The sequence below is a fragment of the Ctenopharyngodon idella genome, chromosome 5 (assembly GCF_019924925.1).
Source record: "Ctenopharyngodon idella isolate HZGC_01 chromosome 5, HZGC01, whole genome shotgun sequence".
Classification (NCBI taxonomy): domain Eukaryota; kingdom Metazoa; phylum Chordata; class Actinopteri; order Cypriniformes; family Xenocyprididae; genus Ctenopharyngodon; species Ctenopharyngodon idella.
In genome coordinates this window covers 9,917,501-9,933,703 of record NC_067224.1, presented here as the reverse complement: position 1 = coordinate 9,933,703, position 16,203 = coordinate 9,917,501, and the positions used below count along the sequence as shown (strand labels likewise).

Sequence of the window (16,203 nt, the reverse complement as noted above, 5' to 3'; positions counted from 1 at the left end):
GTTGGTCAAGATTTCTTGCACCAAATACAGTCTTTAGTCTTACATGACCATTTTTCACCTTCAATCTGACCCTTCGACTTCAGATATGTAAAATTATGTAATTTTGGATATGTACAGTATTCTAGTGAGCTCATGGTTATGATGTTAAGATTTCGTGACAAGCTGTTTTTGCAATAAATGGCGTTTTGGACCTGTGACAGGATTTTGAGATGTGAAATTTACTTTAAAAGTGCAAGAAAAGACCGCTTTAAATATGAGGCATGGTTTAGAATAATATCTGGTTCATGAACGCTCAGTTAAAGAGGATCAGATTTTGCTATTTATACAGCTCCTACACACAGGCAGATTAGGAATGGACAGTGCTCAACTCCATACTTCTTACTGTAGCTATAATGACAATTAAATAACTCATACTAGATCTGGAAGAAACTCACACAGAAATGACTGTAAGGAACGTAATGACTGAATCATAAAGTATCAGTCAATATTGTTACTTGACAACAGACATTTTGCTTCCGTCACTGACTTTAGTCATTCAGGCATTTACACACACTTTACAAAAGCTAATTGTGAAGCTGTCTCTTTAATGGTCTTGGCGTGTCCACAGTGAGTCCTTTGTTTAATTTAAAAAGAGTTAAATCCATCATTATTCATTGCATATAAACAGAGTCTGTGTTAAATTATATGACAATGTGGTTGATGCATGTGCTTTGCACACACTTGAGCTGTGGTACCCCTGGGAATGTATTGTTTGAATCCATTCATATCTTTTTTCCCCATTCCCCTTTCTCTTTCACATTACTTTCTGGCTCTATTCCTTCCAAATCATAAAATTAATGCTTTGAGTTAATTTCAAAGCTAATAATAATAAATGCCAACTATATGATGCTCAGTTTATCAAGCACCAGAGAAACATCCAGTAACTTCACTTCTAAACATTGCCCTAAAGTACAGTACGATCTACAGAGCATCCGCCCATGCCATTCAAAACAGAAATAATTCAAAAGAAACATCTGATTCCTAAATTAATTTACAAGTGGCACTAATCTATATCTTGTTAACAAAACAAATTATTTCTTCATGGTCAGCATGTCAAGACTCAACAGAAGGTCAACTATTGTCAGATGAAAACTTCTGTGCTACAAAAATGTAATTGGATACAAGGACACATTTGAGGAACTAAGAGCCTAAAATCAAGGTCAGTTTTATGAATTAAGACAACATATACAATAATACACAAAATTTGTATATACACAATATAAAATGTAGTTATATTATTTTACCAAGGAACTTTAACTTTGTTATTGGTGTCATATTGAGTGCCACTTTCACAGTTATTACGAATAAAGACATTACTGAAATCTCCACCCAGTACAAACCAATGAACACAGCATTGTGAAGAAAGCACAATGTGCAATTCTGTCCTCCTTGCATGTTCTCCACAACTAATTCACTTCAAACAAATGACAGATTTATTCAGATTTACTCATCCTGAGATACTAATCGGATCATCTGTATCATCAATGGTAAAATGGGTCATTCCCAGGATTAAAATGTGTGCAAGAAGGAAAAGGACACGCAGAAATGCACATGACTGTTTGATAGCAAAGATATCTATGGCTGGTTGGCCTTTTAGTGAAGGTTTGGTCTTGTCACATGAGAGGTGAAAAGGATACGGCGCAACTTCAGCATTAACTGAAAAAGCAGTGTACCTGACTGTATCCGTCAAATAACATGGAAGAATTGAGCTCTGCTCAAGAGGATTTACAGAACAATTCATTTTCCTCACATTCAACATGCATATTTAGACAAATGCACAGGTAATTACTCCCGTACGTAAACATCTTTTGTGCCTGCTGCATGCAATGAACAATAACACCCTGATTACAATCAGGAGGTACTCCAGTTCAGCATTCACAAAGGAAATTTAACACAATAGAAAACACAGCACCTACATTACCATATTGTTCTTGTCTATAACCTCAACTCACTTAATTCTTGATAAAGTTGTAAGACTTAAAAACCAAACCCACAAAACTTTGAAGTGGCGACAATCAATCAACCTGACCAACTTGATTACCTTTTGGAGCGCCGTAGACTTGTTCCACTGATAAAGTGTGGCATAGAAAAGTTGGAGAGTATAGTCCATAAGCTGGAGTCAGACATTGTCCCAAAGTCATGTCCCCAGAGTGCTCTGAGCTGTCTCGAAAAAGAGAGTGAGGAGAAATGCCTGGCTTCCAAGAGAAGTAGGCACCCAGCGCAAGAGTCCTGGGAAGTCCTCCCAGCACAACGCTCTGCCACTACAGAGTTTCGTCCAGGCACATCTGCTGCTCGCTGCAGCATACACAGGCTGTCAAGGGGACGGTGTGTCCTTTGAAGTGTCCTAAATCGAATAGTCTGAAAGCTCCTCTGAGCTGTTTCCTATTCAGGTCATATCCATTCCTGCTCAAATGCTGGATGCCTCTGGGACAGAGGGACAGGACTACTTCCAGCAGGATGACGTTTTTGTTTTGATGTGAAAGTTGCACGGCTTTGCCGCTCTCCTGTAGACTCATTGAGACTCAAGAATGCTCCATATCATGTAACAGGCACCTACCGTACCACATCCTGAGGCAGGGAGGGGAGAGGAAAGGAAGGGAGGGGGCTGTGAGTCAGAGCAGCAATGCATCATCAGCAGACGACGCAGTGAGTGCAATCACGGCTCTCCCTGTCTGGCCCCGCTCCAAAACCCATCGGGCCATTTGAAATGGAAATGCACAGCTTTTCAACGTAACCACGTGCAAGTCCTGCACCCTGTAACCAAGCCTTTTTTCCCCTTCTTTTCCCCCCCCCTCGCTGGACCTGCCATATGAGGAAAACCACCCTCTCTCTTCCACTTCAGCACCTTTGATCTGCTCCTGTTCTGTTCTTCAATCTGCTCTTTTGGCAGGCAGGGACATGAAGAGGCCCAACCTCCCTGACACATGACAGATGAACTTGGTGGGGTGGAATGGGGCTGCTTGGTCTTGACAATTAGCTGTTGAATGCAGAGGGGCAGCTAGCCACTAAGGTGTAAGGCAAAGGACGTCATAACGAGGAGACAAGTTAGGACAGGCCTGAGAGAACATATGAGCCAGGCACACAGACAACTGATCAAACCCTCAAATATTGCTTCAGATATGGACATAATCATGAGGACCCTTGTCACACATGAAGTGAGCAAAGTCTAGCTCAATCATCTTACAACTTTAGTCTCATGACTTCTTATCTCTTCCTGCAAGACTAGTGACCTATAGAAACAAATCTGGGAACAATCCAAGCCCACTCTCTTCTGTGTCAGCCCGTGCTCTATATACGTATGCACCGGTGTTCTCATTTGGAAAGGACGAACCAGAAACAATACCAGTGGTCTGATTCAACGAAGTACAAGGTTGCATGCTTAGTATGCTCAGAATAAAGCTGACAGTATACCTCACTTGTCTGCACAGACAACAGCACACGTGTGAGTGATTTAAGTGAAAAGAAAGATCCACTAGATCCAGCATTCATAGTCAATGGGGTATACTTAGAAAGAATTGTGTGCCAAACTGTGCACAAGACTGAGCAAAACATGGAAAAATAAGTATACCAGGGCACACTACTGAAAGATAACGGCACTCAAGTAATGACCTACCAGTACAGCAGCATTTCCGAACTAAAATTGTAAACATTATACCTAACTGTAAATTTTAAGCAAAATAAAATATTAGTCTCTCTATAGTACTTTGGACATTAGTGATATCTGAAGAAGCAAACACCATTTAGTTATGCCTGAGAAAGTTAATGAAAATGTTATTTTTACCAATCAGTATGCCCAGGCGGAATCTAAATAGTTTCTTTTTTTAAATTATTAAAATTTTGGGGGAAACTAGGCTGATAGTACTACACTCATATTGGTAACTGGAATGAATTTTACAAAATATTCAATAAAAACTTGAAGAGTGGGGGATGTATAGAGCTTCATGAATGACAGCCATTACAATTCTACAGACATCTTCATCTCCATTTGAGCCTGCCACTCATCAAGGGATGGGATTATTATTAACCTCAAATACTTATCAAAGCTTCAGTCGACTCAAGCTGTATTATTACTTTTAGAAATCAAGCAAATGTTCTGTAATGTAGTCACAACCTTCTTTCCATCTAAACAGTTCCACCGTTTACTGGTATCAGACGATTGTGTGTAAACACCAACTAATCAAACTAGTTCAAACAGCTCAATGACCCACTTCATCAGCAATCCCAAAAGACTTACTTGATGACAGACAAAAACAGATTGACTGTGCCTTTCACAGATCTGGCTTCATCATTAGGGCTTTGAGTGGAGAATTCCAGAATATGCTACAAAGTACAGTATAACAATGCTATAGGAAGCAAAGCTTGTGAAACAAAAGGTAGCTTCAAAAAAACGTGATGATTGTCAGATTTGTTCCAAAGGAATGAGGGTAGATTCAAGCAATCAATGGTCCTGTTTATATAAAATCTGTCCTGAGTGATCCGATTACAAGAGGGTGAGCTGAGGCACTTTAGATTAGGGTCCAATTCCAACTATTAACTAACTATTAACTACGACTTTTGCCTCAATAAACTCCTAATTACTGCTTATTAATAGTTAGTAAGGTAGTTGTTCAGTTTAGGTATTGGGTGGGAATTGGGTAGGATTAAGGGATGTAGAATATGGTCATGCAGAATGAGGCATTAATATGTGCTTTATAAGTACTAATAAACAGCCAATATCCTATATGTAATAAACATGCTAATAAGCAACTAGTTAGAAGTCAGCATTGGAGTGTTACCAATAATTTTATATAATTATATAATATTATATTATAATAAATTATTAGATTTTTTAAAGGCACATTAACGTTTTGTGGAAATGCTTCATGAAATGCATTCTAATTTTTAAAACCAGTCTTCCAATTGGTTTGTGCTGTCAAGCCTGCAAAGACCAATTATTAGTACTATTCAAAAATGTATTTTTCGAAAATTGAGAGCATGCGTCCTATGTCTTTGTGCTAAAAAGAATTCACTTCCACAGTTCTTCATTTTCAGAATTTGAAATGACCTGGTTTCCCCCAAAATGGTGCAGAGCTCTTTCCACCAAAATGTTCAATGGCCAAAGCAAATCCTATTTATCACATAAAAGAGGGTGAATGAGACTCACCAAAAAGGCTGGGGGAAGGGGGTGACTCTAAGAATGTTATATAAGCACAAGAAATAATGCTATTCCCCACAGTTTTAGAAAATGAAATCACAATCAAAGGCATTGAATGTAAACACAATAAAACTCAAAAGAGATAAATGAATGGAGACCCTGTGCCGTTTCGATCACTGAACTCCATGCTTTCATTTTCAGTGGCGGAACACAGAGCCTTGAACATATTAAGCCTCAAAACAAAATGGCTATATGAAAGAAGCAAGCGCTTACCTCCAAAAATGAAATGCGTGCAGCGGGCTGCATGGGCTGCAAGGGCTTGTGGGAGTTGGGCTCAAGCTTCGTGGAGTGAGGCTGGAAGTCAAATTGAGTTTTGTGAAGAACAGTCTCTCTCAGGATGCAGCCTTTGAAGTTGAGTGCTTATGTATGCAGAGACATACACGAGCTGGCATGCATTAACCACAGAGCAACGTCATGCACGACCATTAAAGGTTTTTTCAGTAAAACGCTGCGTTGCAAAAGAGTTGCCACAACAATGGTCCTTTAAATTCCATTGCCTAAGCATGAAATGGTTTTGGATTGTACACTTGTTGATATATAGTCTGATCACGTGCAAATTTAATTTAACAAAGATAAACATAAAAATAATCATTGTTAATCTACGAGCATCATGCTTCTATCAAGTATTACGAAGGTTCTTTCACTGAGAAACAAAACATGTCAGGCAAAATTGCTGAGCTGACATGTCCAGGAGATACGCATGTATCTGTATCCTTAGCAACAGCAGCCATGATGCAACACCTGATCACAGCCACAAACATGCATCTGATGCGACCCCTGTAAACAAAAACAAAGGCGCCTCATCTTACCGAAACATCAATGGCCAATGTAATATGACGAGATATTAACTGTTTATGTTGCTGCATCAAACGCAGTACGCTGGCGTCTTTGACCTGCTAACAGGTTGACAACAATCAGGCCTTCTGTAGGGCTAATTTAGCCACATGATTCAATAAGTGACGGTGATCAAAAACTATAAAATGCGCCAAGACGAAATGTCAGCATAGCTAAACAGAAAGGCAGCTGCTGCGCAAGTCCTTCTGGCTCTAGTCTGACAAGCCGTGACTAGAAGATGATCCGTTATTGATCTAGCATCATCGTCCTTTATCCAAACATGAGCCTGTGCTATCAAAAACACATGCAAAGCAGTCGCAAAGGGACACTAGCTGGATCTACACAAGCTAGCAAACCTATATTTACCCTTCAACACATGCTGCAGACGCTGCTACTGTGGTAATGCTGCACTGCTCAGCTCAGATGTGCTGTCACCGCTACAGCGACAGACACACTGCAGATAAACAGTCTTCTGTCATCACAGCCAGAAAAGACGTGAGAGAGAAGGGAAAATACTCACTCCAATGTCAACCCTGGAATCCTCAGCCTCTCCCGCTGGGCTTTCATGGTCGCACTGCACTTGTTCACTCTATTGTGTACATGATATATTCACGTCGTCTGTCTGCCCGCACCCCCATGCGCTGACAAAGAGCCAATGCCAGGCTCTGGTGCGGAGAACCCGGCTGAGAGCTTCTCACAGGGGAGGAGTAGATACAGGAGACCCAGTGCTCTGAGCCGTTCAACTTCCACCCGAGCTGTCAGATGTGATCATTCAACTGCCTGTGGAGGGCAGGGAGGCTGGGCGACAATCCTTTTCCCCTCCCCTGTTGTTCACGCACCAGCACTAAACAGACCTACACGCCCCTCCTCCACCAAGGAAGCAGCCTTACGTCAGCAAAGCACAGTCAGAGGAGTCTACATGCAGCACTTCCTATCTGCAGCAGGGCTGCTGACCATCATTCAAGTTGTTGATGTTTTTTCCCCCCCAATTACACTGCAGCACAAACTGTGAATGTTCTTTTATAAAATAAGCCACAGATGTCTCAAAAGGACAAGTCTTCAAAGATAAACCAAGTGCAAGACATGGCAACACTTCATTAATGTTTGCTAAGGCAAACACAATCATTTCTCATAGTTAGGGTTATGGAATTGTACAAACCCTTAACCCAGAGTATTAAGCTTTGGTGTGTAACTCATCCAGCACAGTTGCTACAAATGTGAATAACAACACAAATCATGTGGCTTATTGAGAAGAGGGGTGGAGAAGGTTATTTTTCCAAGTAATCAGACTTATGGTTTTACCTGTCGGACGATAAAATGGGCAAATGGGCAAATCCCACAGACTTCAAAGGAAGGAAGGACATGAACTATATTTAGAGAATATAATACACAGACTTGGAGGTGAGAGTTTTTAGCTTGGACTAGTAAGCAACAACCTAGCAACTGCAAAGCCGTGCACTAAAACCAGTGTTGTTATAGTTAACCTAAAACTGCTAAAAATGACAGTTTTCATTAATTGAATTAAAGGCGAACAAAGCTGACATAGCAACCACGCAGAACATTTGCAACTGCATAGTGAGGACACTTCAGCAACACCAGCAAAAAAACTGAGAACACCCTGACAACCACATAGTAACATGCTAAAACCACTCAGAACCCCCTTAACCTCATACAAATGCCCTGTCAACCACCTTTAAACACCTTAGTAACCGCATATCAAGCATCCTCACATCATTGTGGTGGTGAGTTTTGCACAGGCACGGATCATTCAAAACAAGTTAAAAAGTTAAAACCTTTAAGGGATACACCTGCTCATGACAAAACCACACGGTAGCATAAATTTACTAGAACGCCTTGAACAGAATCTTGTGATTATGATACATGAAGAATATTGCACTAATCTGTACCAGGCACTGAGGTTCACTGGGGACAAAGGTGCTTGGAGACCGTTGCTATAATGAGCTCAGGCTTTAACAAGCAATTTAACCCGAGTTCCGCTAAATACCTGCTAATGAAACTCATAAAGCCGAGAAAGACATCAGACCTGAAACAACATGTGTCCTTCTTAGAAACATCAATATGCGGACAATAAATGAGAGATATATTATTCAAAGCCGTAGCAGATATGTATGGAATGGCTGAAAAGATGTAGACATGTTGTTAAATTAACACTTGCTTTATGATAAATGGGATGATAAATACAAACATAAAAACATTACTAGTCAGGCATTGCATGTATATCATATTTTAATAAATCACATTACTTTGAAATGTACTTTCAATTAGGAGGGCACCAACAAAAGTAATAGGATCATTAATAAATCTGCAAAAGTTGTATTCCATATCACAAGTCCCATTGATTAACAGGGACATAAACCTATTCACTTACACCAAAGACTGCAGATACAGAAATAAAGTTCACTCCTATTAGTTATGAATGAAAGAAACTGCAACGCGCATTATGGCAGAATACATCCCGCCTTCTAAGTAAAAGAGCCAATCGCTGACTGATAAAGTCATTGCATCACTGCAGCTGCCGTTAGAGGCTCCGGTTCCCATAGAAACCTGAAACTCACGCTTAGGACTGCACATGCGCATTGGCTCGTCTAGCCTGAAAAAGAAGCTTTTCTAATGCTATTTGAGCATAAGAAACAACAATTATAGGACAGTTCATGTCAGATTTTGTTGCTGATTTGAAATATGTTATTTAATTGTGAGTTCACCCAGCAGTTTGTGAGATTTCAGGATTCCCCCATTCAAATAGAAATAGCTGCCCGGAGGCATTGCAAATATGGCCGCCAAGTGAACAGACTTTCCTTGAAAGGGACTTTGCTTACACTCTCATGGCTGCATATTAATGAATCTGCATGTGTATTTGTACTTTCTGCAATACGTGCTTCAGTACAATATTGAGTTTACTGTAACCATAGATGCTACAATCAGCATAATAATCTTTTTTTTTTTTTTTTAATTATGCATAATACTAAATTTCTCAGCCAATATCAATAGCTGAGAATGATATCTGCAGTTTGATATTCTTAAGGAAGAATATCTCTCCCTACTAAAGCTATAGTGGAAACCCTCTCATTTAGTACAATACTGTAATACTCGAGGTTAAAATTAACAACAATGCCCAAACTACTATATTCAACTGCTTTATTTCCAGATAAAAACTGTTTTTCAAATAAAAACTGTTTGTATACAACTCAGTTGCACATAAGGTAGTTTTCATAAACTATCGTCTTTTGACCAATATATAACTAACAGTAAATAAGCTCCTCTCTAGTGCTTTTACAGCTAACTAATGAACTGTAAACATTGGATAACTTTCCTGAGGTAAATGCAAGGTTAAGTGATATAGTTCACAAGCACTATTATTGACGTCTTTCCGTGGTTGAAACACTGATTGAGCGATTACATGAGACATGATACATTTCGGTTAGTTGTAATGTATCTTTCAACATACCTTTTGATGTTCATGCATGTTTTTTCTGCTATAACTTTTATAAAACTATGCTATAACTATACTATAAGACATATGCTCTGCTGCTTAAACTGAGGTGCTACATCGATCTGTCATGTCACATTTAAGAGCATCAAAATATTTATGTCTATTTTTTATTGTTATTGTCGCATTAACTTGGCCTAAATTCAACACATTAAATTTTCTTCACACACAGTATGAGTTTGAGCTGACATGTTTTTCCACCCCCTTTGACAGGATATTCGACTGTTTTTAAACAGTCGGCTGATGGATGATAGTAAAAATAATTGCTTTTATCAGATGATACCGATTACTGGCCGATGCATCGGTGCTCTTAGAAGTGCGCATAGCTGGAACTACAAAACATCAACAAATAACAGGATGAAGATGCAACGGCGAAACTGATTAAACAACAAAAAAGTCGACAGGGCAGTTTTTCAGGGCAAGTAAGTTATCGACCACAGTTGGCAGGCTCATGAGAATACCCAATTGCAGATGACAGTGTACATCACATCAAAGATCAAGCAGAAGCAGCAGGGAACCGGGAAGTGGGGCGTAAGGACAGAACCCAGTTAAACACCTGCTGCGGTTCTACTTAATTAGGCCAAACTCATTCATGTTAAGAAACTGGATTAGTAAAACTTATTTATCTGAAGCAAACATGCATATACTTGTATTAAAAATAGTTTTAATATTTTAGATTTAAATGAATGTGAAAGGCTCATTGTGTGCATGTGTGTGAAGGGAATGAAGCAATCAGCTGAGGCCGCTGGGACTGCTTCATTGGGATTTAACAGGTCACACTTCACTTATTACCCTCTATTTACATTCATTAATTGCTGTAACCCTTTCTTTTCCACACTGCCATCATACATCCAACAATAACACACGTTATGTATGCTAGAAGGATATCTAAAGGAATTAAAAGCCTCAGTTTAAAGGAGGTCATTTTTTTTTCCTCCATCAAATTTTAAATATATTATTTATGGTAGTTGAAATAAAGCTGAAAACAAAAAACAAACAAAAAAAAAAACAAATAGTACATGTAAAACACATTAGCAACTGCATAAACACCACCCACAACATCACAACATTGTGGTGGTGAATTAAAAAAAAAAAAAAAAAACAGCACATAAAATTACTAAAACGTAAACTAGAATTAAAATGAAACTACAAATCAAAATATTAATTAATTACAATAATAGCATATAAAATGATACTAAATAACACTGTCAGTAATACAGTTTCACAAGACCCTATAAGTCCCTTATAATAACAGGCCATGTTTTTGCAACATTTTTTTTTGTTTTGTTTTTTTTGTTTAGCATTTGATAACAGCAATAATTTAATGAATTAAAGTTTATTTAATTTAATATTTTTAAACATTTATAAGTTAGTATAGAATGTAGTATAAAATCAAATTTTTTAAAAAAAATCCCAGAGCCATTGACCTGCTGCCACCAATGCTGCTGTATAAACGGGTGACTCACCTCTCATTAACATTCAGTAAACACATTTGGAGAGCATGACCTGAGTGTCCATAACCTCTCCATCCACCACTTCACTCCACCCCACTGTTGATCGAGCCCAGTCACATGACCACAGCATTGACTCACTCCCTCTCAGAAACAAACAGACAACCGTAACAGCACATTCATCACATAATGCCCGTGCTGCCGTCATAACAGACAGGCCATAAATCACAAACGCAAAAGGCCGATAAAATTCATTGACATGTTTTTTTCTTCTAATTTGTTTCTGACAGGTTGACACATTGAGGATCTATCATATACATCCAACCGTGTGAGCGTAACTGACGCAAAACGGGTACGATTAGCATGCATTGTCAGAGACATTGCACTAGCACTCAGTTTTTTTCTAATATGAATAGATGTTTTGAAAACAGCAGTGAACATATAATGCAAGTGCTGTGGAGTACAGAAAAGTGTGATAAGCCTAAAACATGTCGAAACAGGATATGTAAACCACCAAATGGAGCAAAAAAATACAGATGATAGTGCATTGCTGTATGAATAAATTAAGCAATTGCTTTGTTTTACTTTTTGGTGGCTTTTTTTTGTTGCCATTTTTATTTGCTGTGTTAGTAGCACAATAAAGACAGCAAATAAAATTGTTTTGAAATGGTCAGAGTCTTATCAAAATTAAAAGTTTTGCATGCTGAATGTTGATGTCTGTGTGTGACTCAAGCAAGGTCAAATGCAAGACATTGTCACAAATACAGGGTGATTACGTCACCCCAATTAAAGTTTGATGATTCACAATAGTAAGGTATGTATGATATAAGTGTTGACAATGCCATTTTAATAGATCATAATTCTATATAAAAAGTAGTTAATGATCTAGTTATAAGTTAGATCACCTTTTAAAAGCAACCTATTTATTAACCTCTTCTTTTGCTTTTGAAACCACAAATAATGGATTTCTTGATGCACCACTGAATCAATAGGAAGTGAATTATAGTAATATAAATTAAGTCCCAAGTGTTCAACCACAGGGAACACTAATCACCATAATGGTGACTTACAAACTAAACCATTTTAGGAAACCATTAAGAATGTATGAACTTATGTGATGTTCTCTCAAAATTATCAGTTCTATTGACAATTCAACATTCAAGATAACTTGGGAAAATGAGTAAGTTATACTAAGAAGAAAGATAACTGCAGAAGTGGAGGAAATGAGTGAAAATTCTATTAAGAATTGCCCTGCCTCAAAAAACATTTTTTCAAAGTGGTACTCAACCCAATCAAGTAATCTTATCCTGGCATACTATGTGAATAGTACAGATTACTAGATTTTTACAATTAAGTTCAACAAATAGGTGCACATTAAGTAAATTTAAATAAAAAGTGTTAGTTAGAACAACCGTTAGGTACACGCGCACACACACCACGCACACACGCCGCGCACACACACCGCACACACACCCGCACACACACACCGCACACACACACCGCACACACACACAGCACACACACACCGCACACACACACCGCAACCTGGGATATCCAGATCTTGGTAAAGTACAGATTTGTATCTTCACATATATCTCTCAGGTCAACTGACACCAGACAGAGTCATCATAAAAACTGCCAACTGTTATGGTTTCTAAATATAGAAAATCAAATCTCTGACCTATTACAAACACAGTCAAAACAGACACCAACACCAAATACCCTTTTAAACATATTACAGCCAGATGCTACATGAACTATTATCATCTTGACTCCAAACTTTACTGATAAAAGTATAAAACAGTTTGAAATGCATAATGAACATGTTCAGGAGACATTTAAAGGGTTTAATTCTAGTGTCTATAGGCCTTACCATGGGTCTGATCTATAATCAGGGCTGTCAGGCCTAATATTAGGGCTATAAATCTTAATAGAATTATTACATGATATTCAATTAACTCATTGAAAACATTTTAATTGTATAGATTTTTAATAATTAAATATTAAAGTCCCCCTGTGGTGAAAATCAAGTTTTTAATGTTGTTTATATGCCTATGTGGTGTTTTTAATATGTTTTAAGACAAACCATCTAAAGACAGTTTCAAAAACGTGGTTTGAAATCGCTGGTGTTTCTTACGTGACAAACTACCTTGTAACCAATCACATCAACGTGCTGGTGGGCTTTAGCATATCATTAATTATGACCGATCTGAAGCAGGGGGTCTCAAGAGAGAAGCCAGGTTATCCCGGTATATTTTTCTGTTGATATGAGAAATCAGGTAGATTATTGAGGGTGTATGTTGTATATTACGATGTTATGATGAACTATATGCTGATATAGTAAGGATGCTGAGTTTTAGAAGGGAGCTGTCTGACTCTGAGATGGTGAACAGGAACACGGTTTGTGTAACATTAGCAACACATTATTAGCTGTTTGATAACGTAGTCAAGCAAAACGCTAATCATTAATTACCGTTATGTGTCCGACATTGTAAAAAGTGATACTAGTGTACAGCAAGTGGATCTCTGAGCTTGTGCGAGTGAGAGGTAAATTCATAGATCTGTGCATACTAAATGAAGCAAGGGTGAAAAGTTAAATTCAAGTTATTTTAAGGCATGAAGAATTTTTTTTTTTTTTTTTTTTTTTTTTCACAGAAAAAAAAAAAGTTTAAATTTAATTTTGGTGATCAAAAATGACTTTTAAGGGATAAAATTATTGATTACAAGGGGACTTTAAATAAATTATAGTGCTAAATTAGAGGTGCCCAAACATTTAACTACAATGGGCCAAAAATCAAACTTGACTGGGGCCATGGAACAAAAGTAAATGTTGTATTATATCCAACTAAATATATTAACATTTTTTCTACCAGATTATTAGAAAATGAAGATATGCTTAAATGGCATGACTTTCCCCTCCCCCCTATTGTGATATGGCATAGCAGGCAAATCAAAGGTCATCACGGGCCAACTTTGGCCCACAGACCATAGTTTGGGCATCTCTGATATAAACCAGGAAAATATGCCATTATGCCCTTAAAGACCAGAAAGAAAATATGCCCTTATAACCTACATTTTCTAATAATTCAATAAAACCAGTAATTTTATCTATGCTAATATTAGTCGCTCTCTGTTTATCCCTAGGTTTACCGTAGTCTGCCAGATTTAGGCCGTATCCAGATAAGAGGAAGGAACTGTGCCTAGACACGATGACAACACAGCCCTGAAGTGTCAACTAAACTATCCACTGTGAAGGCCTCCTTCCCTTTCCTTTCTTTATGTATAGATAAAACGTTATCAAAATGATTCCAGTTCGCATAGATCCACAGAAACGACTAATAATTCTGCATTATGCGGGCCAGACAAATAATTTGGCGATGCCTCTTTGTAAAGAAAGACTAAGCGTTTGCGCACATACACATTCAAACACGCATACCTATAGACTAAACACGTAAACGAACGGCAAGAACACGTTAAAAGTGCACACTTCAAGTTTTCAAAGGTGAAAAAAAGGTGTAATTTAAGCGGCCCCTAAGTTAATAATGAATGATTTTTACAATGGAAGTGATTCAATCAAAAACTTTAGCTCAATAATTACTTTTTCCTAGAGCTGCTGTAAAACCAAAACAATCTCTGTCCATTAAATTTTCCTATTATCACTGAGAAGCTGCTGTGAAACAATCTGTATTGTAAAAAGCGCTATATAAATGAAGATGACTTGACTTGACTAATGTGTCTGAACAGGTGTGGCACTGCATGGCACCCTGCAGCAGTTAGATTGTGTGCTGTGAAATAGGGATGCTCAGATCAGGATTTTTGCAGCAGATACGGACTATCAATTTTCTGTCATCATGATCAGCCGATACTGATCCTGATCATTCAAACTTTATATAAGTGATATATGTAAGCTCTCTGTTGACGGTCACTGTTAACCCCTTACACCCTAAAGGCATTTTTAATGATTTCACATGATTTCAAGTGCCAAAGAAAACTAAAAACTAATGGCTTACAACTCTAAACAAGGTATCATCACATACATTGCCTTATTTGATAGAAAACCTTTTAAATAGACTTTAATAATGTTTGGAGGTTCTTGGTTGGGGGGTTTGGGGGTGGTCCCCCTTGGTTAAAATCACGTGGGGGTATGCGATGCGAGCAGTCAGAGTACTGGCAACGTGTGAGATGTGCTGGTACGCAAGACAATGTGAGGGTACGCTACAGATTAAAATATAGAAGTGCGCACTGGCCCACTTCGAGCCCTGGTAATATTATCTGTGTGTTTACAGACACCAGAGAAAGTTGTGAGTGAAGATACAGTAACATGACATTCAGAAAGAATGCAAGGGTTGATGGCCCTGGGTGATTACTTCTCAAGCTGTGTTTATGTTTCAAAACATAATGAATACATTATTTAATATTTTGTGAGGAAACATTTTAACCAGTGGCATGTTAAAAATATATAATAAATCACCAGTAAGATACCTTAAATATGTTAACTGTTTCTCCTGGACATTAATGAGATTAAATGAAGATCAAATGGAGATTTTTGGCACAGTCTGTTTCTCATATTTTCGCAAAGATCCCAGTTATCTTACATGTACCACCTATAAAGTTTCAAAAGAGATCAACGATTTCACAAGCTATGCTCAAATACCAAAGCCTGCAATCAAATATCAGATTTCAATATAAGCATTCTTATCACATTTGTCCCAAATCTGAGCTTTACTATCCACATTCAATTTATAGCTCTATACACTTACATTCTGCCAGTCAACAATAGTCTCTATAGTTTCTCTGTTTTGTGTTTATATATTTATTATGTTTCTCCAAAAAGTTCTAAGAAAGTTTAGGAGAAACATCATAGACAAATCTGTTTCTCTAGGAAATGCTAACAAATACAGTTAAAAACAAAACAAAACAAACTGTAATTGGTACAAATTTTGTACTAATGTGTAGCGTAGATCACAATTTTTTGAGGGCCCCATGCAGATGACAGTCAAAGATCTAACTTTTCAAATTTCTGACCCTTATTCACGGGCTGGGGTCATGTGGAGCACTTCGAAGCTGCCTAAATATGGATTTTTGGACCATCAAAAACGGTCTACACTGGAATGTTTTTCTCTACGACCTTAATTTATCCTTGGCTGAGGAAAGAAAGTCATATACATACTGTATTG

At 37.9% G+C, this 16,203-nt stretch overlaps 1 protein-coding gene across 18 annotated transcripts in view; it reads right to left on the bottom strand.

Moving 5' to 3' along the window:
- The window catches only part of mast4 (microtubule associated serine/threonine kinase family member 4), a 130,448-nt gene that overhangs the window by 32,252 nt on the left and 81,993 nt on the right, over positions 1–16,203 (bottom strand). For 2 of the 18 annotated variants that reach the window (XM_051893872.1, XM_051893880.1), the window contains exon 1: positions 2,081–2,583. The exons of 11 other annotated variants lie outside the window; for them this stretch is intronic. In XM_051893872.1, the coding sequence (XP_051749832.1) occupies positions 2,081–2,343 (263 nt within the window). In that variant the 5' untranslated portion in view covers positions 2,344–2,583. Of the gene's footprint in view, positions 1–2,080; positions 2,586–5,446; positions 5,528–6,587; positions 6,963–16,203 lie in introns of those variants that run through there. 5 more of the 18 variants (XM_051893873.1, XM_051893874.1, XM_051893876.1 and 2 more) reach the window with 5 other exon arrangements.